Source organism: Phlebotomus argentipes, unplaced genomic scaffold (assembly GCF_947086385.1).
Source record: "Phlebotomus argentipes unplaced genomic scaffold, Phlebotomus argentipes genome assembly contig_5, whole genome shotgun sequence".
NCBI classification, from domain to species: Eukaryota; Metazoa; Arthropoda; class Insecta; order Diptera; family Psychodidae; genus Phlebotomus; species Phlebotomus argentipes.
Genome location: NW_026776165.1, coordinates 12,821,507 through 12,838,856, shown reverse-complemented (window position 1 = coordinate 12,838,856; position 17,350 = coordinate 12,821,507). Strand labels below are relative to the sequence as shown.

The 17,350-nt window shown below is 47.6% G+C and overlaps 6 protein-coding genes across 9 annotated transcripts; 4 read left to right on the top strand and 2 right to left on the bottom strand.

The window, feature by feature from the left end:
• Window positions 1-17: 17 nt before the first annotated feature.
• On the top strand, window positions 18-2,775 carry LOC132255491 (alpha-N-acetylglucosaminidase). Its single transcript, XM_059751556.1, has 5 exons — window positions 18-252; window positions 326-489; window positions 549-1,327; window positions 1,392-1,983; window positions 2,065-2,775. The coding sequence occupies exons 1-5, from the start codon at window positions 150-152 to the stop codon at window positions 2,758-2,760; spliced, it is 2,334 nt and encodes a 777-aa protein (XP_059607539.1). The 5' UTR covers window positions 18-149; the 3' UTR covers window positions 2,761-2,775.
• Window positions 2,769-7,153, bottom strand: LOC132255492 (phosphoenolpyruvate carboxykinase [GTP]-like). The gene is made up of 3 exons (XM_059751558.1): window positions 6,857-7,153; window positions 4,184-4,938; window positions 2,769-4,123 (listed from the first exon to the last, which is right to left on the bottom strand). The coding sequence occupies exons 1-3, from the start codon at window positions 6,889-6,891 to the stop codon at window positions 2,973-2,975; spliced, it is 1,941 nt and encodes a 646-aa protein (XP_059607541.1). The 5' UTR covers window positions 6,892-7,153; the 3' UTR covers window positions 2,769-2,972.
• An 896-nt stretch (window positions 7,154-8,049) lies between these two features.
• Window positions 8,050-10,824, top strand: LOC132255501 (peptide methionine sulfoxide reductase). The gene is made up of 4 exons (XM_059751566.1): window positions 8,050-8,175; window positions 8,247-8,437; window positions 8,842-9,102; window positions 10,415-10,824. Exons 1-4 carry the CDS (start codon window positions 8,164-8,166, stop codon window positions 10,647-10,649), a joined length of 699 nt encoding a protein of 232 aa, XP_059607549.1. The 5' UTR covers window positions 8,050-8,163; the 3' UTR covers window positions 10,650-10,824.
• Window positions 10,825-11,314: 490 nt separating this feature from the next.
• Window positions 11,315-12,399, top strand: LOC132255508 (alpha-endosulfine). 4 transcript variants are annotated; one of them, XM_059751579.1, is made up of 4 exons: window positions 11,315-11,495; window positions 11,691-11,737; window positions 11,812-11,940; window positions 12,010-12,399. In XM_059751579.1, exons 2-4 carry the CDS (start codon window positions 11,702-11,704, stop codon window positions 12,178-12,180), a joined length of 336 nt encoding a protein of 111 aa, XP_059607562.1. In that variant the 5' UTR covers window positions 11,315-11,495; window positions 11,691-11,701; the 3' UTR covers window positions 12,181-12,399. The 4 variants fall into 4 exon arrangements, with proteins under 4 accessions (XP_059607562.1, XP_059607561.1, XP_059607565.1 ...); XM_059751578.1 differs by having other exon boundaries at window positions 11,688-11,737; XM_059751582.1 differs by having other exon boundaries at window positions 11,317-11,495; window positions 11,815-11,940.
• Window positions 12,400-12,522: 123 nt separating this feature from the next.
• Window positions 12,523-13,504, bottom strand: LOC132255500 (viral IAP-associated factor homolog). Its single transcript, XM_059751565.1, has 2 exons — window positions 13,311-13,504; window positions 12,523-13,251 (listed from the first exon to the last, which is right to left on the bottom strand). The coding sequence occupies exons 1-2, from the start codon at window positions 13,314-13,316 to the stop codon at window positions 12,556-12,558; spliced, it is 702 nt and encodes a 233-aa protein (XP_059607548.1). The 5' UTR covers window positions 13,317-13,504; the 3' UTR covers window positions 12,523-12,555.
• Window positions 13,505-13,534: 30 nt separating this feature from the next.
• LOC132255489 (insulin-degrading enzyme) lies at window positions 13,535-17,349 on the top strand. The gene is made up of 7 exons (XM_059751551.1): window positions 13,535-13,715; window positions 13,785-13,904; window positions 13,971-14,894; window positions 14,967-15,219; window positions 15,292-15,849; window positions 15,917-16,148; window positions 16,220-17,349. Exons 1-7 carry the CDS (start codon window positions 13,654-13,656, stop codon window positions 17,143-17,145), a joined length of 3,075 nt encoding a protein of 1,024 aa, XP_059607534.1. The 5' UTR covers window positions 13,535-13,653; the 3' UTR covers window positions 17,146-17,349.
• The last annotated feature ends 1 nt before the right edge of the window (window position 17,350 follows it).

Below are 17,350 nucleotides of genomic sequence, written 5' to 3'. Positions count from 1 at the left end.
TAATCACTATTCTGCTCGCATTTATTGACAAAATGAAATATAACACAATGAAATCTCCCGAAAAAGCCACTCGCAACCATAACTCGCTTCACATTTCTCTGATTCAATTTACACATCAATGAGAAGCAATTTCCTCACAATGATAAGGAATGAGGAGTGAATACACAGAGTCGACCTATCAATTGCACAGCATCTCTGTATTGAAAACAATCTTCTGTTCGTTCAGTTGGAGATTTTCCTCTCGTCTAAAAGGTCAGTTGATAACGTTCACGCAAAATGAGAGCTTCTTCACTGCTCTTTCTGGTCAATTCTGTGTTAATTGTAGTGCAATCTAGTGCGGATTTTGCCAGATTCCTGGATAATGTCAAGAGCAACACTCCGGCTGAGGAGCAGAAAGTAGCTGCACTGGAAGTGATAAATCGACTGATTCCTGAGAGAGCTCATGAGTTCACCGTCGAGATTAATACCAGCCTCCCGATCAGTTTCAAGGTAGATGGCAAAGTGATAGTGTTTTGAAAAATCAAACTAATCTATTTCTCAACACTTAGATATCGAAAAGGAGCGAAGATGATAAAGTCAGCATCACAGCGTCCTCAGGGATCACAGCTTGCAAGGGATTCTACCATTATTTGAAATACTACTGTGGCTGTCATGTATCTTGGAATGAGGATCAGCTGGCACTGCCTGAAATCCTTCCTCTTGTGCAGCTGTCCAGAACTTCCCCTAGTCGCTTCGTGTACTACCAGAATGTCTGCACGTGGTCATATTCCTTCGCCTCCTGGACGTGGTTCGAGTGGCGTCGCCACATTGACTGGATGGCGCTCAATGGAATCACTCTGTCCCTGGCGCCAGTTCAGGAGAGCATCTGGACAGAAATCTATCGAGAACTGGGACTTACGCAGAAAGAGATTGATGAACACATTGCCGGACCGGCGTTTCTGGCGTGGCAAAGGATGGGAAACATTAGAGGAGTTGGAGGACCATTGCCAGACACCTTCAAGGATCGCCTGGATTTGCTTCAGAAGCAAGTCGTCTGTGAAATACGACGCCTAGGCGGGATTGTAGCCCTCCCAGCTTTTGCTGGTCACGTTCCTGTTGCTCTAAAGAGACTCTTTCCACAGGCTTCCTTCACGCCAGTTGAGAGATGGAATAGGTTCAGCGATGAAGAGTGCTGTCCACTATTCCTTGAACCTTCTGATGCTCTCTTCCAGACAATTGGTGAAAACTTCCTTAGCAAAGTGACTGAGCAATATGGATCGGATCATATTTACTTCGCTGATCCCTTCAATGAGATTCAACCCGCTGAAGCGAATGGCGATTACCTGAAGTGAGAACATGTTTGTCAGACAATCAATATTTCAAAAGTAAAATCGATATTTTGTCCTTTGCAGGAAATCTGCGCAGGGAATCTTTTCAGCCATGAAGACAGTGGATGACAAAGCCGTGTGGCTGCTTCAGGGTTGGATGTTCGTGAAGAATCCCTTCTGGAGCGATGAACTCTTGGAATCCTTTCTCACAGCCATTCCACGTGGTCGCTTCCTGGTTCTGGATCTCATGTCTGAGCAATATCCTCAGTATGAACGCACAAACTCGTACTACGGCCAACCTTTTATATGGTGCATGCTTCACAACTTCGGCGGAACACTGGGAATGCATGGATCAGTCAACAATGTCAACGTCCTCGTGCCCTCAGCTCGCGAGAGAGTCAATAGCACAATGGTGGGCGTTGGTGTGGCACCTGAAGGCATCTGGCAGAACCACGTGATGTATGAATTCGCACTGGAGATGGCCTGGAACTATGACTCTGTGGATGAAGAGGCCTGGTTCTTCAGATACTCAACTTCTCGCTACGGAATCGTCGATGGACAAGCCGTTGATGGATGGGAAGAACTCAGGAACAGTGTCTATGCATACAAAGGCCTGGATAAAATCAATGGAAAGTACACTTACTGTCGAAGACCCAGTCTTAAACTGTCTCCATGGGTGAGTTGCATCTGCTTATTCAACTTTTCTATCTCTGAATTAAACAATAGAGTCTAAATTTGATGACATTCTTTCCCCTAGATTTGGTATGAAAGAGCTATGATTGAGCGTGCTTGGGAGAACTTCATCAACGCCTCCGAAGCTCTGAAGACTTCAAAACTCTTTCTACGGGATCTCGTGGATGTAACCAGACAAGCTCTACAAAATCGCGCAGATGAGATTTACCTAGTCATCATACAAGCCTACAATCACCAGCAAACTATCGCTGTTGAGAGAATGTCTGCTCAGTTCCTGGACCTCTTGGCAGACATCGAGAGAATCCTGAGGAGTGACGAGCACTTTCTCTTGGGACGCTGGATAGAGAGCTTCAAAGCGATGGGCAGAACAGACGCCGAGCGGCATCTCTACGAGATGAACGCCCGGAATCAAGTGACTCTGTGGGGTTCTAGTGGTGAGATTGTGGATTATGCCACAAAGCAATGGAGTGGAATCATTGAGGACTACTTCATCCCGCGCTGGAAAGTGTTCTTCGACGAAATGATCACTGCAATGAAGCGAAACTCCACGATTAATAACAATCAAGTGCAGGAGAAGATCTTCAAAACCATCGAAGTGCCTTTTACTCTGGACACGAAAATTTATCCTGTGACTTCTGAAGGCGACTCCCTGGCCATTTCCACTGAATTGTATGATAAGTGGGCAGATCTGAGACTGAACATTGTCGTTCCCAGAGAAAAACCCAAGAGAATGCGAAGAAGGAATCGCAAGACTAATTAAAACTCCTATTCTTACAAATGTTACTCTTTTTTTTTCAGCCTAATAAGCCTAATCTATAAAACAATGTGTTTTATCACAAGACTTTAACAATGTACAAAAGTGTTTAGCATCTCTCATAATTCCTCTGCATTGAATATCTGCAGAGGAGGTCCGTTAGTGTCTTTTGCTATATTTTGTGACTGTTTTAAAACCCTAAATGTATGGCGAGATTCTTATTCCTTGATATCCTGAACACGTGTCCTGAGCTCGTTCAGCTCCTTGGCGATGCCATCGGGCAGGTCCTTGCCCACCTGGTTGTCGAAGTACTTGGCGATATCCTCCACTTCCTGCGTCCAGAAGGCCTTGGGAATGGAGAACAGAGAGTCCAGATCAACGGGCTGCTGCAGACCATCCACATTCAACGCTCCTCGGCTCGGGATCCTTCCAATTGGCGAGTCTTCGAAGCATGGCTCGTTGTCGATGCGCCTGATGACCCAGTCCAAAACTCTGGAGTTCTCCCCGAATCCTGGCCACATGAAGTTCCCATTGTTGTCCTTGCGGAACCAATTCACGTGGAAGATCTTGGGCAGAACGCTCGATCGCTTCTCCATGCTGAGCCAGTGATCCAGATAGTGACCGAAGTTGTAGGCGAAGAAGGGACGCATCGCGAAGGGATCGTGCATGATGACTTTGCCCTTGTGTTCAGCAGCAGCCGTGGCTTCACTCCTCATGGCAGCGCCCAGAAAGACTCCATGTGCCCAAGAATTAGCCTCGTACACCAGAGGCACTCCAGCCGGACGTCTTCCGCCGAACAGGATGGCGCTGATTGGCACTCCCTCGTGATCTTCCCACGCCTTGTCGATGATGGGACACTGAGCCGCCGGCGAGCAGAAGCGTGAGTTGGGATGAGCAGCTGGAGTCTTGCTCTCGCCCTTCTTCCAGGCGCGTCCCTGCCAATCTGTGATCTCCACTCCTTCCGGCACACTATCCATGCCCTCCCAGTAAACGCCACCGTCGGACGTTGAGGCCACATTCGTGAACACCGTGTTACTGAATGCTGTCTTCATGGCATTGGGATTCGTAGCCATTGACGTGCCAGGAGCCACGCCGAAGAAGCCATTCTCAGGATTGATGGCACGCAATTGTCCCTGTGAGTCGAACTTCATCCAAGCAATGTCATCACCCACGCACTCGACCTTGTAACCAGGCAGAGTCGGCGTCAGCATGGCCAGATTAGTCTTTCCGCAGGCCGATGGGAAGGCGGCTGCGATGTAGCGTTTCTCACCGCGAGGATTCGTGATGCCCAAGATCAGCATGTGTTCAGCCAGCCAGCCCTCTCTGTGCGCAATCGTGCTGCCGATCCTCAGAGCGAAGCACTTCTTTCCTGCAAAATTCAAATACATTAGCAACCGATATAATCATGCTCTGGAACTCTGGAATTTACCCAATAGAGAGTTCCCTCCGTATCCCGATCCATAAGAGACGATCTCATTGATCGCTGGCTTGTGGAGGATGATCGTGCGCTCGGGATCACATGGCCAGGAAGGCATATCGATCACTCCATTCGCCGGCGTTCCCACAGAGTGCAGGCATCTCACAAACTCCTCATCGTGCAGCTGCTCCATCACTCTGCCCCCCATGCGAGTCATGATCCTCATGGACGCCACGACGTACGGCGAGTCCGTGATCTCCACTCCGATCTTCGACAGAGGCGATCCCACAGGACCCATTGAGAAGGGTACCACGTACATCGTCCTGCCCTTCATGCAGCCCGGAAAGCGCTGTGCGATGGCCTTCTCGTACTCCTGCGGAGGCATCCAATTCCCCAGCGCCCCTGTGACGCCAGCTTTGGGCGTCGGCACCGTCTCCTCGCGTCTCTCCGTGCAGATGAACGTCTTGGACTCCACTCTGGCCACATCGGCGGGATTCGTGCGCGCCAACCAACAATTGTCGTACTTCGGCAGCGGCACAATTGTTCCCTGGCGCTGCTGCACCGCGAGCAACTCGCGATTCTCCGCCTCCGATCCGTCACAGATGTGGATCTTGTCGGGCTGGCACAGGGCGGCGGATTCCTCCACGAACGCCCTCACCTTGGGTGACAATCGCGCCGCGTCGCCGCTCAAGAGGTGGCTATACTTCAGGCCAGCCTCGGAAGCTGTTGCCATGCGCTTCACATGCTGAGCAATCTGGCGCGGGAAGCTGCAAGTGAGAATTTTTATCAGTACACTTGATTCAGTTGATTTGTTCTTACACAAAAATTACAATTTGCAGTTCGCAGAACATTGATAAGAATGCCATAACAATTTCAGATTTCATCTCGCTTTGCAATTATTATTCAGACATCCCTGCTTAATCACGTCGATGATGCCTTATATTTCTAAAACATCTCAGAATAGATCTTTATTTGAGTAAAACAATAATCGAGGCTAAAATCAGCGATCTTCTGCTGAATATACTGATAATTTCCTATATGAGTTCAAAGAAAATAAGGTCAGAAAAAGCATAAAACGCGTGTGATAAAACTATAGCGTGTTTCATGATAAACTCGATAAACGCAATCGTTTAGCGTGCTTAATTTCACCCAAAATGTATAGCATTTCATGCACTCAACATTGGCTTGAAAAAAAAGTCTTATCAAGAGATTGAGAAGCTCTGGTCGCTTCTTGGCGGAAAATCAACAACGTCACTCGTCTTATTTCGCATCAATCGCGACTTAATCTCGCGGCTTGATTGGCAAATGTCTGGAGGCTCGTCCGCAGAGCAACAATCACTTGCGTGTGCGCACTTCTGACCAGCGAAAATGGCCAAAGGACAGCGCAAAGACATCTTCAGCTCGGGTCGTGACTTCGAACTCTCTAATCAAATTGTTCCTTTGTCTCCGCGAGAGAGTGATCTTTCGGCTGAACTTTCGAGAGACTGGATCTCGGAAAACTGGATTATGGCCCGAATATGGAGCGCAAGCAAAGAGCGCAAAGAGCAATCACTTCCTCATGTGGATCGATCAAGGTGATCTACTGTCTCTTGGCGCGCTCGCGCGTCACTCCAGGAAGATTTGTGGTCTTCTTGGTGACAAACTCTCTCTCTCTCTCTCTGCTCCTCCAGATCGATCTGGATCGCCTCTGAGCGCAGCTTATCAGGTCACAGGGTCATTTTCCTCCCGAGCAATATTCTCTGTGTGACAAACAAGCAGCGAAAAACAGAGGCTCTCCGTTATCATTGGCATGGCGAAAAACACTTTAGCCATCAGCCAGCGTTTATTTTTGAGTGGCAGACGTGCCCCCAGAGTTGTTTTGGCAGATTTTCGTGGCACACTCGTAAAAATGATAGCGCGAAAATATCACCTTGGCCTTATCGCGTGGTGTGACAAAAGAAATTCTGCTGTTATTCGACATTATATTGCCACTTTAGTGGCCGGAAAGTGATCTTCCGCGATAAGGACACCCTCCCTTTGATCACACTTCGATGAGGCAGCGATAAGCAAATATTTGCCACGCAGTGTTTATATTGCATCACAAACATACACACAAGAGATGTATCAATCGTTATCACAAATCATCTACTCTCTCTCTAGAATAATATTTTGCAGCCACGGCTTTTGCTGACTTGAGACAAATCCAGGAAATCGCTTAGCGATCCTGAGGAAAATTCCCCCAGCAAAACAACTTCGGTGACAATGGCATGTGACGCACTTTACACTCTCCGCGTTATTTTTAATTGTGCTCAGTCGAGAGCATCAATTGCGTACCAATTGGAACACATTCGTGGGAGTTGTTCGCCCGTTGCGTTCCCCGTGAACATTCCAACTGAGGTTGAAGAGCGCGCCAATTGCATCCCATAAAAGACAATTGCAGATGCGGAATCGCCTTAAATTGCCCTGTTTACAGTGCCCAGAGAGAATTTCCTCAGACGTCAGCAGGTGTTCCGGAGTGGGTGGTTATTTTTCATCTGATTGATGGGTGTCTGGCTCGTCGCCATCGGGCATCACTTTCACTCCTCTGTCGCTGACGTGAATCTCGCGCGCGCGAGGGAAAATCGCCCCCCAGTCAATGTCAAGGTCGCATTTGACCCGCGGGCAAAAAGTGCACACTGTGGGGAAAGTGGTATCTGATAAACTCACCGCTTTGTTGTGAACAGGAAGACTTTCGATAGCATGCTGATGGGTGCAAAATGCCGTCAGGAAATGCCACAGAATCCGCACACGCACAGAATAATAAAAAAAACTCTCACTTTCCACTTGCAGAGATGCGCTGAAGATCACAGAAACGTCCTTCTGACCACACTGAGTAACACTGTGTCTTTGTCCTGGCAACTTCCTTGGGCGCTGTGCAGCGAAATGTCCATCTGATGATCACACTGTGGGATCAAGTGAATGAATGCTTGTCGCGATGCTCGGGCGCAGCTTTATATTCACTTCTAATGCCCAAATTGCCTCCGTTACGTAAGCCGCTTCTGCCCCTGCTGGGCGATGGTGTGTGTGTGTGTTCCTGCTGATAAAATACAGAGAAATCGCTCTGGTGCTTTCTCATCGCACAGTGAGATTGCGGGAATTTGGTGCTGTTTTAGGGCATTTGCGGAGAATTTATGGCGATGCTATCAATGATCATCTGGCGAAAGAAGTGCCAAATATTCAGTATTCAGGCGAAAAGTGAATCTATTCCGAAATCCATCGTACAATGATTTGTCGCTCATTTGTGGACTTTAAATCATTATTATTAACTTCAGGATGAAATGAAATAATAATAACACTTGTAGAATATCTTATTATAAATAACGAAAACTAAAACCAGTAGTTTCTTTTACTCTCTTTTCATATATAATAATCTTATCAGAAAAATAAATTTTGATACATCAGTTATGAAGGTAGAAAATGCCTTCAAGGGAGAATGAAAAGCGTTGGATTGAAAAATTAATTGAATTACTGAAACTCCTTCAGTAGAATAATCTCACAATTATGTTTTTTTGGCAGCAGAGATAAGCCAACAACAATTTCATTCTCCCATTGTTTTATTTACTTTCCATCTCAATGGTAGACATTCATTTTTATGCTTAGCATTTCTTACTGTGTTTTGATCATTTGAATTTTCCCCTTTGCTGATCATCAGCGCCACCTCACCATGTGAGCGTAAATATTCAACTGTGTGCAGAATATCGCCTGATGGCAGGCAAAAGTGTGTGGCCCATTAATCATGAACTTCCCGCCAATTGATTACCAATTTGCCGAAGCTGATAAGAGCGCCTCATGCATCGCTCTGATCTTTCCCCACCACACCGTCACGTTTCTTCTCTCCGCGCCGCATCTTTGCCCATCGCGCGCTGTATTTAAATCCACTGGCGGCTGGGCTCAAAAATTTAGTTTTCATCCTGACTCTAGACTGAAAAGTTCTCTCTCACGCTAAGGAGGAAATCCCTGTGAAAGCACTCAAAATGATTGAGACGGTGAGTCTTTGACCCTCCCTCGTATCCTTGCTCTTTGCTAATCGTGGACTTTTGCCACTTTGTCTCTGCAGAATAACCTGATCATTGAGGAGGAGGCGTACTACAAGCCACTTCACTACATCGACACGCCGTTCGAGAGGGCCACATTCGGCATGGGCTGCTTTTGGGGCATCGACAGCCTGTTCGGGGCCACGCAAGGTGTCCTGAGGACTCGCGTGGGCTACACTGCGGGCACCACCAGCAATCCCGTGTACAAAGATATGTAAGTACTCGAGCAAATCATGTTTCTGTGATTTATCGCGAGCGTAAAGTGGACAAAATTGAAGTGGATTGATATGAATTCACACGGTGCGAGCGGAAGACACTTTTGCCAATAATTCTTTCGCGAAGATGATGCAACTTTTCGCCCACTTTCACACGCACACTTTCCTTTGCCGAAAAATCCCAAGAAGCTGCACGCTCAAAAGTGCTTCAGATAAGAACTTTTCCCACTCATTCACTCGTCTGTGTTGTATTCTAATTTTTCTCACACTTGAGGTGAAAAGATCACCAGCAAGTCATTCAGTATTATCGTGCACATAAAAAAACGAGCTTATTTTGGGAATGCCACAGATTACTTTTGCGATTAGAAAACAAGAATGAATGATTTATTTGTTAATCCTCCAGGGGTGATCATACAGAGGTGATTGAGATCCACTATGATCCCAAGAGGATTTCCTACGCTCAATTGCTGGAGTTGTTCTGGAACAATCACGAGTATGGCTTGTGCACGAGAATCAAGCGTCAGTACGCGAGCCTGATCATCTATCACACGGATGAGCAGAAGAGGATCGCCGAGGAGAGTTTGCTGAGTGAGAAGGAGAGTCGACTGCCCGAGGTGGTGACCACGGAAATCCATCCCTGTGACATCTTCTATCCAGCCGAAGAGTGAGTATCTTCTTCTTTTCACTTAGAGTCCCTTTTCGTCCTGTCCAACCGTTATCCTGCCATTTTTCTGAGAGATTTTTTCCCTATCAATCAAATCGCGCGATGATCATTGCCAAAAATACACACATCTCCACACCGCAGATTAGGAATGCTCGTGATATTGAGCGAAAAAAAAACTGGTATAATAAGGTTGGTCGGAAGAAACGATGGAAAAATGCTGAAGAATTGATAATTGCGCTCACTCTCTCGTTCTTCCCAGCGAAACTCGTGTGCTTGTAGGTCTGCTTTGCCGCCTTGTTTGATAATCTCTCTCTCTCGTCAACTTGACCACATTCAATGTCGGCTGAGTTTCATTCAATTTTATTTTCAACCCCACATTTCCACCCTTTCCACTTATTGGATTTCCACCAAAGGGGTGTCAAATGACTGGGAAAATTCCACCCTTTCGTCCTGCCAGGAGAAATCAGGACCTTGTCTAAGGACCTCTGGTCAGCCTTCAACCCCGCGAACCCCGCTCACGATCGCACGATCGTGCGCATCATGACGAGTTGATTGGAAGAAAGTGGCCCATTTTTCCCACATGGATCTCTCTGGCCGTGAATAGCGGCCACTGAGGATCGCCGCTCAGCTGGCGAGAAGACTGACCTCGCGCTGTGACGTAACCGACGCGGTGCTTTTCATTGATCAACATCGCGCGCGCGTACACACGAGACCCACTCAGCGCGCCGGTCATTCTCGTTTCATTTAATTTTATCTTCGACCCTCCTTTTCGCGCCCTTCCGCCCAACGGATTCGCGCAGGACCCGCGCCGAAGGGATCCCCTAATTGCCCTCTCTCGATCGGTGCCACTTTTTCTGGGTGCCATCTAGGAGCGCATCCGCGTCCTGGCGGCGATCATGCGTGACTCAGCTGACATGGTGCTGACCCAGAACCCAGTCACGGGTGACGATGGGCATTCCTGATAGGCGAGATGAGTGGGAATGTGTGCGAGATAGCTGACTGTTATCATTGGAGTATTTCGCGCGTTCCACTCAACAATGTCGCATTGCCTCGAATTCAGCACGCGAAATGCTGCCCACAAAAAAAACATGCCCACTGGAAGACACGAATGGAAAAAGCTGAGGTCAAGAGATGATCTTTGTTTTATTTTATACTATATTTGTTTATTGACCAATTACAGTGGATACTTTTTTTTTTGTCTAAATCCGGGAATCACGAGTTCTTTGCCTCCTCAATTGTCTCAATTGATAAAAGAGTATCAATGTTGTTGAAATGAATCGCAAATAGCGTGATTTTTCACTTTCATTTGCAGTTATCATCAAAAATATCGGTTGCAGAGCCACAAAGAGCTCTCCAAGTCATTGGGAATGGATTCCAGACTGCTCCAGACGTCGCACATCGCGGCCAGGCTCAACGGCTATCTCGTGGGTGTGGGCGGAGTGGCGCAATTTGACAAGGAAGTGGGCAATCTTGGCCTCACCGAGGATCAGCAGGAGTACGTGAGGAAATTCGTGGAGGAGAATGAAGGCGGAGGATTGTTCTGCTGAACTTCCGCTTAGGTGTTTCAAAGAGAAATATGCTTCATGAGGCCCGTCAGCAGCCATATCACGTATTATCACAATCATTCAACATTTAGAAGAAGTATTTTACACTAAGAAATATGAGAATGAGAGAAAGCAATGGATTTTTTTCTAATTGATCATGAAGAAGAGAATAAATAAACAGTTCAAAAGAGAGAACTTGTGATGTATTTTTTGGAATTGTCTGAGTCGTCATTGAATTTCGGCACGCGACTTCTCAAATCATTGGTGCCATTAAATTTTTCCCTTTTCTACAAGCTTTTCTTACACATCTTGTTGAACTTTCAGTGTATTTGGCGATAATTTCTATGAAAATACCTTATCTATATAGTTTTTTCGACGATTATAAGTGTACAGGATGTATTATTATTATTGAAAGTTGTGAGAGTTTATTATTGTAATGAAAAATACGCTTTAACTTTTGAACCTTGTTTTGCACTTGAACTCTTTTATTTTTAAAAGAACTTCAATGAAAGTCAAATTGATGATTACTTTCAGTTATAAATGCTGTTTGGTGACTACTTGTTAAGGAAATTCTAAACAATTTTCAGGGGTTTTTCCACTTTATTCGACCGCAAAATCCGCCGCAGCCGTGACAATAATTTCCGCGCAATCTTCTAATCCCAACCGTTTTTGGTGAATTCAAACTCACATTCGGCGCGCAACCTAGCGGAAATTGTAGCAATTACAGCCTGTGAGCTTGTGTTTTTTGAAGAGTTTTTGACACTTGTCGTGAATTTTCGCATTTCACGCAATTTTCACGCCCAAAACTACAAGCAATACACCATTCTGCGTCTCAATCACATCTCTCAGGTAATTCTCAACATGTCCAAGTTGCAATTTCTGCGTGAAAATGCATCAGAAAGGGGATAAGGGAGGGAAAAGAGTGGCTTGGAGGCCACTCGAGAGTGGCTTGTTTCACTCCATAAATCCCCCATTTTCCTCTATTTATCCACTCAAATGAGTACTTATGGCAGTAATTGACTGGTGTTCTCTCTTGCACAGCAGCTGGTGACATTATGAGTTCGGAAGATGCCACAGACGCTCCAGTTGAGGTGAGTTTTGGGGTGCGCGCGCGCGTTTGTCTGCTTGCTAGGAATTGCATTGTTTTCTTTTCCCTTCCCTCCAGCAGCAGCCAAATCCCCGGGAACTAGAGAAACTGGAGGAGGAGAAGCTGAAGGCGAAGTATCCAGCAGCGGCGGCTCATCGCGGTCCCGGTGGACACTCTGCATTTCTCCAGAAGCGACTGCAAAAGGGGGTGAGGAAGACAGTTGAAGATTAAATTGTCTCTGGGGAAGATTGAGAAATCTTATTGTTTGTTTTGCAGCAAAAGTACTTTGATTCCGGCGACTATCAGATGGCAAAGCAGAAGGGCGGCGGCATAAAGCAGGTGTTCGCCAACAAAGTCCCCACGGGAGAAGCCATTCCAACGCCAGAAACGGTGCCCGCCCGGAAGACATCGATCATCCAGCAGTGCAACAAGTTCCAGACCAGCTAATCAGCCCCTCACCCAGAGCGCCCCTCCTTCTCCGTATAATCTACCTTTCTCCGTTTGGCTTCAGCTGGCGTCTCCTGACCTCGAGGACGCGCCGAGGTTCCAGGCAAAATTTAATTTTGGGGGAAGCGAGAGAGAGAGAGAGAAAATTAAGTGTTTTACCAGAAGCGATCTGAGAGGGATAGTTTTAGCGATGTTGTACCATTGAGGCACACTTTCTGTAGATATTATTCTGTCTTGTCACGTCCCCCAAAAAGCCATAATTGTCTCTTTGAAGACTCTTGGACACGATTCCGTGACAGAGAGCAGCCGCTATTGTCCAGGAGATGCAGAATAAAAGAGTCGTTTGAATTTTCACCAAATACTTTTCCATCCATTTCACCAATCATTGTGATCCGACGCGAGATCACTGAACATTTTGTCCTTGATTGCACGATGGGGATCCTCCGTGATGTCCGTGGGCACGGATCCCACCTGTCCCAGGAGGAATTCCAGCTCCTCCACAGTCAAGTTCACGCCGCGCAGATCCGCAGAGCCCAGAAACTGCTTCAGAATCGATCCCTCGAAGTAGCAAAAAATGCTGGGCAGATTCTTTTCCGGGAAATTCGGGATGCACGTCGAGTAAATCGCTCGCAGGAACTTTGTCATGGGATACTTCATTGCCAGCTGCGCCATGAACTCATTTATGAGGGCACAGTGAGGAATTCCCGCCTTGTACAAATGCAGAACCACGTGAACTCCCTCGCCAGCCTTCGTCACTTCGTCCACATAGTCTTGACCAGAGATTTCCCGGACTGTGCCGTACTTCGCCTTCGATGCGAACTCCTTCATCTCGGCTATGCGCTTCCGGCGGTACTCCTCGAGCACTGCCTCATCCTCAGAGTCCTCCAGTTCGTCCAACTCATCGAGATTCATCTCGTTCAGCTTCTTTCCCGAGTTTCCAGCTTTTTCCTCGATTGTCTTCTCCAGCATCGACACGATGGCGTCCTCCGTGATCTCTGCCTCTTTCTCCTTGGGCGGCAGGATGCCCTTGGAGCGCAGAACATCATTCCACTCGGTGTCCTCATTGGGATCCTGAGAAAATCACCTTTTATGGTCATCAAAACACCACCATTGAGGTTAAGAACACTCACCAACATTTCTCCTCCAGCTAATCACACAAATTCAGCAAATACAGCTAAATGGAAAGACAATTGAGGGTGAAATGAAGCGGGAAATGCTAAATTATAAAATAAACAGGGGGAAAATGAGTCACAAATAATGGGAAAAATTCCAGGTGAGACTATGCATTCGGGAGATTCCCGCGAGAGGTCGTCTCCTCCCACGCAATCTGACAATGCTGTCAGTTTGCGTAACAACTTCAGGGTGGAATTTTTGGGAGATTTTCTCCCTCTCCTAAAATAGTTAATTTTATCTCATTTTCCCGTGATTTTCCTTTTTATTTATCATTGTAATATCTGCACGTGCTCTTCTTGAATGCATTTTATCAGTAGAAGTCACGTCGTAGTTGGAATTTATAGAAATATCGCATTGCAAAGGTGTGTGTGTTGAAGGTGTTCCTGAGCATGACATTCATTTTCATGCATTTTTCTCACTTTTCCGACCAGAAATCTGTGCAATAGTCAATGGAATAGTGTGTTGGTGACCCGGAGGACAATTTCTGTTGAAAAAACCATGGCAAATACCGCGGAAACGTGCCCATCGAGGAAAGAGGCGGTGATTGCCAGGTGGCAAATGGAAATTTATGTGCGAAAGTGCGCTAGATTTCACGGGAATTTCTCGCTCTATTTCAGATACGACAACATCGTGAAGTCACCGGAGGACAATAGGAGCTATCGAGGTCTGCTGCTGTCCAATGACATGAAGGTGCTGCTCGTGAGTGACCCCACAACCGAGCGATCAGCCGCCGCGATGGCTGTTGACGTGGGCCACCTCAGTGATCCGGACCACATTCCCGGTCTGGCGCACTTCCTGGAGCACATGCTCTTCCTGGGCACGGAGAAGTATCCCAATGAGAATGACTACTCTACATACTTGGCGGAGAACGGGGGCAATTCCAATGCCTCCACATACGCGGACATCACGAAGTTCTACTTTGACATCGTGCCGGACAAGCTGGAGGGCGCTCTGGACAGATTCGCGCAGTTCTTCATCGCCCCACTGTACACGGAGAGTGCCACGGACAGGGAGATCAATGCTGTGCACTCGGAGCACGAGAAGAATGTGCCAATGGACTCGTGGCGCGTGCGGCAGGTGAACAAATCCCTGTCCAATCCACAGCATCCGTACAGCAAGTTTGGCACGGGCAACAAGAAGACACTGGACGAGGATTGCAAGCTCAAAGGCATCAACATCAGGGATGAGCTGCTGAAGTTCCAGGACAAGTGGTATTCGGCCAATATCATGTCACTGGCGGTGTTTGGTAAGGAGAGTCTGGATGAGCTGGAGGAGATGGTGACGTCCAAGTTCGCCCAGGTGGTGAACAAGGACGTCACGGCTCCTACGTGGGACGAATCGCCGTACACGGACAACGAGACTGGCGTGCGAGTGAATGTTGTGCCGGTGAAGGACACGCGCTCGCTGACAATCACATTTCCCTGTCCGGATCTCGAGGGACTGTACAAATCCAGCCCGGACAAGTACATCACGCATCTATTGGGCCACGAGGGCAAGGGGAGTCTGCTGTCGGAACTGAAGAATAAGGGATATTGCAACAAGTGAGTGGCGAGAGAGTCTTTTGCTAATCGATATCTTTATCTAATCTGGCTCTTCTATCTCTCTGTCCTCAGCTTGATGGCTGGCTATACTTTGGCCGCCCGTGGATTTGGCTTCTTTGACGTCGTGGTGGATCTGACGCAGGACGGCTTTGAGAATGTAAACGAGGTGATTCAGCACACCTTCCAGTACATTCAGATGGTGAAGCGAGGAGGACCAGTTCGGAGGATCTTCGACGAGTACCGCCACATCCTCGAGATGCAATTCCGCTTCAAGGACAAGGAGGGGCCTTTGTCGCTCGTCTCCAGCGTCGTGCATTCCATTAGAGTGAGTGTCTGAGGAACGACTCTCTCTCTCTCTCCGAGTGTAAGACATTGAAATAATTTTGCTGCATTGCAGATTCTGCCGTTTGAGGATGTCCTCTCGGCCGGATACTTCGTGACCGATTGGCGGCCAGATCTTATTGAGGACATCCTGAAGTACCTGGAGCCGCAGAAGATGCGCGCTGTGGTGGTGGGAAAGAAGCTGGAGGCGAAGTGTGACAGAACGGAGTTTTGGTATGGCACAAAGTTCTCCGTGGAGAATTTCAGTGGGGAGACATTGAAGGAGTGGAGTGAGTGTGAAGTGAATTCGCAATTGTATTTGCCCGAGGAGAATCTCTTCATTCCCACGCAGTTTGATTTGACAGAGCTGGAGGAGGATGTGTCGGACTTTCCCACCATAATCTATGACACGACACAGATGCGCGTGTGGCACAAGCAAGATGCGGAATTCAGGAAGCCAAAGGCTCTCATGAATTTTGACTTCTCCAGTCCACTTGTGTACTCAGATCCCCTCAATTGCAATCTCACGCATCTCTTTGTGATGCTCTTCAGGGATCATCTCACTGAATATCTGTACAATGCCGAGTTGGCAGGATTGCGACTCAATGTGGGCAACACACTCAATGAGATCAGTGTAAGGAGGATGAATGAACTGTTCTGTGGTGAAGAAGTGTCTCTTTCATTGCTATTTCACTCTGCAGATAAGCGTAAGTGGGTTCAATGAGAAGCAGAAGCTCTTCCTCGATCATGTCCTCAATGCGCTGTACAATTTTGAAGTGGATCCGAAGAGATTTGACATCTTCAAGGAGAAGTACACCAGGACTTTGAAAAACTTCGAAGCAGAACAGCCATATCAACATGCTGTCTACTATCTGGGCGTGTTGTTGACGGAGTTCGCGTGGACGAAGAAGGAGCTTCTCGAGGCCACGAAAGGTGAGAAACTTTTATATGCTTAAGACTTACTTAAATCTTGACTCAAACTGCTCTTCTTTCATCCTCTTCAGCCGCCACGCCTGAGACTCTGCGTCAGTTTATCCGAGATTTTCTGTCACGCGTTCACGTGGAGTGTCTGATTTATGGGAATGTGACGAAGAGGGATGCAATGGCGTTGGCATCAATTGTGGAGGAGCGCCTGAAGAAGGAGGATTCGGCAACACTGCCACTGCTGGCCAGGCAACTCTTCCCCAAGCGCGAGTACAAGCTGGGCGAGGGTCGGAGCTTTCACTTCCGCAAGCACAATCAATTCCACATGGCTTCCTGCACACTGTTCTACATTCAGTGTGGCGTACAGAGTGATGAGAATAACATCTTCACGGATCTCGTGGTGCAGATTCTGTCGGAGCCGTGCAATAATGTGTTGCGCACGAAGGAGCAGCTGGGCTACATTGTGTTCTGCAGCGCACGGAAGATCAATGGGGTGCAGGGTGTGCGCATGCTGGTGCAGTCGTCGCAGCCGACGGCGTACGTGGAGGAGCGCATGGAGCTGTTCCTGGACTCGATGGTGGAGCACATTGAGAGCATGACAGATGAGGAGTTTCAGAGGCACAAGGATTCCCTGGCGGCCATCAAGTTGGAGAAGCCGCGACAGCTTATGTCGTGGTTCAGCAAGTATTGGACGGAGATTGGTCTGCAGCAGTATCACTTCACGCGCGGACACGCTGAGGTGGCGGTGCTCAAGGGGGTGACGAAGGACGCTCTCTTGGCGTACTACAAGAACTTCATTCTGCGATCGTCTGGCACACGTCAGAAGCTGGCCATTCACATTGTCTCGGCACAAGCGGAGCCCGAGAGTGTGGCGACAACAGTGAAGCTGCCGGAGAGCGTGGAATTGGTCACGGATTTGTCCGCGTTCAAGTCCAGTAAGGAGCTGTATCCGGTGGTGCAGCCGTATATTGACATCCGGCGGAAGGGGGCGCGAAGTAAGTTGTAGGACAATGCTTGATTGACTTTGATGGATGCTATTAATAATTTATTTTCCCAAAGTTGTGTTCTTTCACTGCTGCATTTGAAGTTTTTCAGCATTCTCTTGCATTGGGTGTTTTCGGAGCGCTATTAAGGGTGGTTTTTACTTCCTATTGAAGGATCAAGTTGAAGTAAACAGAACAAAAGATTGAGGAAATACAGCAGCATTTGTG

Coding starts and splice junctions, on each gene's coding strand:
- LOC132255489 (XM_059751551.1), top strand. CDS start 13,654: ATGCATTTTATCAGTAGAAGTCACGTCGTAGTTGGAATTTATAGAAAT. Junction 13,905..13,970: donor AAAGAGGCGGTGATTGCCAG/GTGGCAAATGGA, acceptor GCTCTATTTCAG/ATACGACAACATCGTGAAGT. Junction 15,220..15,291: donor GCGTCGTGCATTCCATTAGA/GTGAGTGTCTGA, acceptor GCTGCATTGCAG/ATTCTGCCGTTTGAGGATGT.
- LOC132255508 (XM_059751579.1), top strand. CDS start 11,702: ATGAGTTCGGAAGATGCCACAGACGCTCCAGTTGAG. Junction 11,738..11,811: donor CCACAGACGCTCCAGTTGAG/GTGAGTTTTGGG, acceptor CCTTCCCTCCAG/CAGCAGCCAAATCCCCGGGA. Junction 11,941..12,009: donor AGAAGCGACTGCAAAAGGGG/GTGAGGAAGACA, acceptor TTTGTTTTGCAG/CAAAAGTACTTTGATTCCGG.
- LOC132255491 (XM_059751556.1), top strand. CDS start 150: ATGAGGAGTGAATACACAGAGTCGACCTATCAATTGCACAGCATCTCT. Junction 490..548: donor GCCTCCCGATCAGTTTCAAG/GTAGATGGCAAA, acceptor CTCAACACTTAG/ATATCGAAAAGGAGCGAAGA. Junction 1,328..1,391: donor GCGAATGGCGATTACCTGAA/GTGAGAACATGT, acceptor TGTCCTTTGCAG/GAAATCTGCGCAGGGAATCT.
- LOC132255492 (XM_059751558.1), bottom strand. CDS start 6,891: ATGCTATCGAAAGTCTTCCTGTTCACAACAAAGCG. Junction 4,939..6,856: donor TTCCTGTTCACAACAAAGCG/GTGAGTTTATCA, acceptor TCTCACTTGCAG/CTTCCCGCGCCAGATTGCTC. Junction 4,124..4,183: donor CGGAGGGAACTCTCTATTGG/GTAAATTCCAGA, acceptor TGAATTTTGCAG/GAAAGAAGTGCTTCGCTCTG.
- LOC132255501 (XM_059751566.1), top strand. Junction 8,438..8,841: donor AATCCCGTGTACAAAGATAT/GTAAGTACTCGA, acceptor TTAATCCTCCAG/GGGTGATCATACAGAGGTGA. Junction 9,103..10,414: donor ATCTTCTATCCAGCCGAAGA/GTGAGTATCTTC, acceptor TTTCATTTGCAG/TTATCATCAAAAATATCGGT.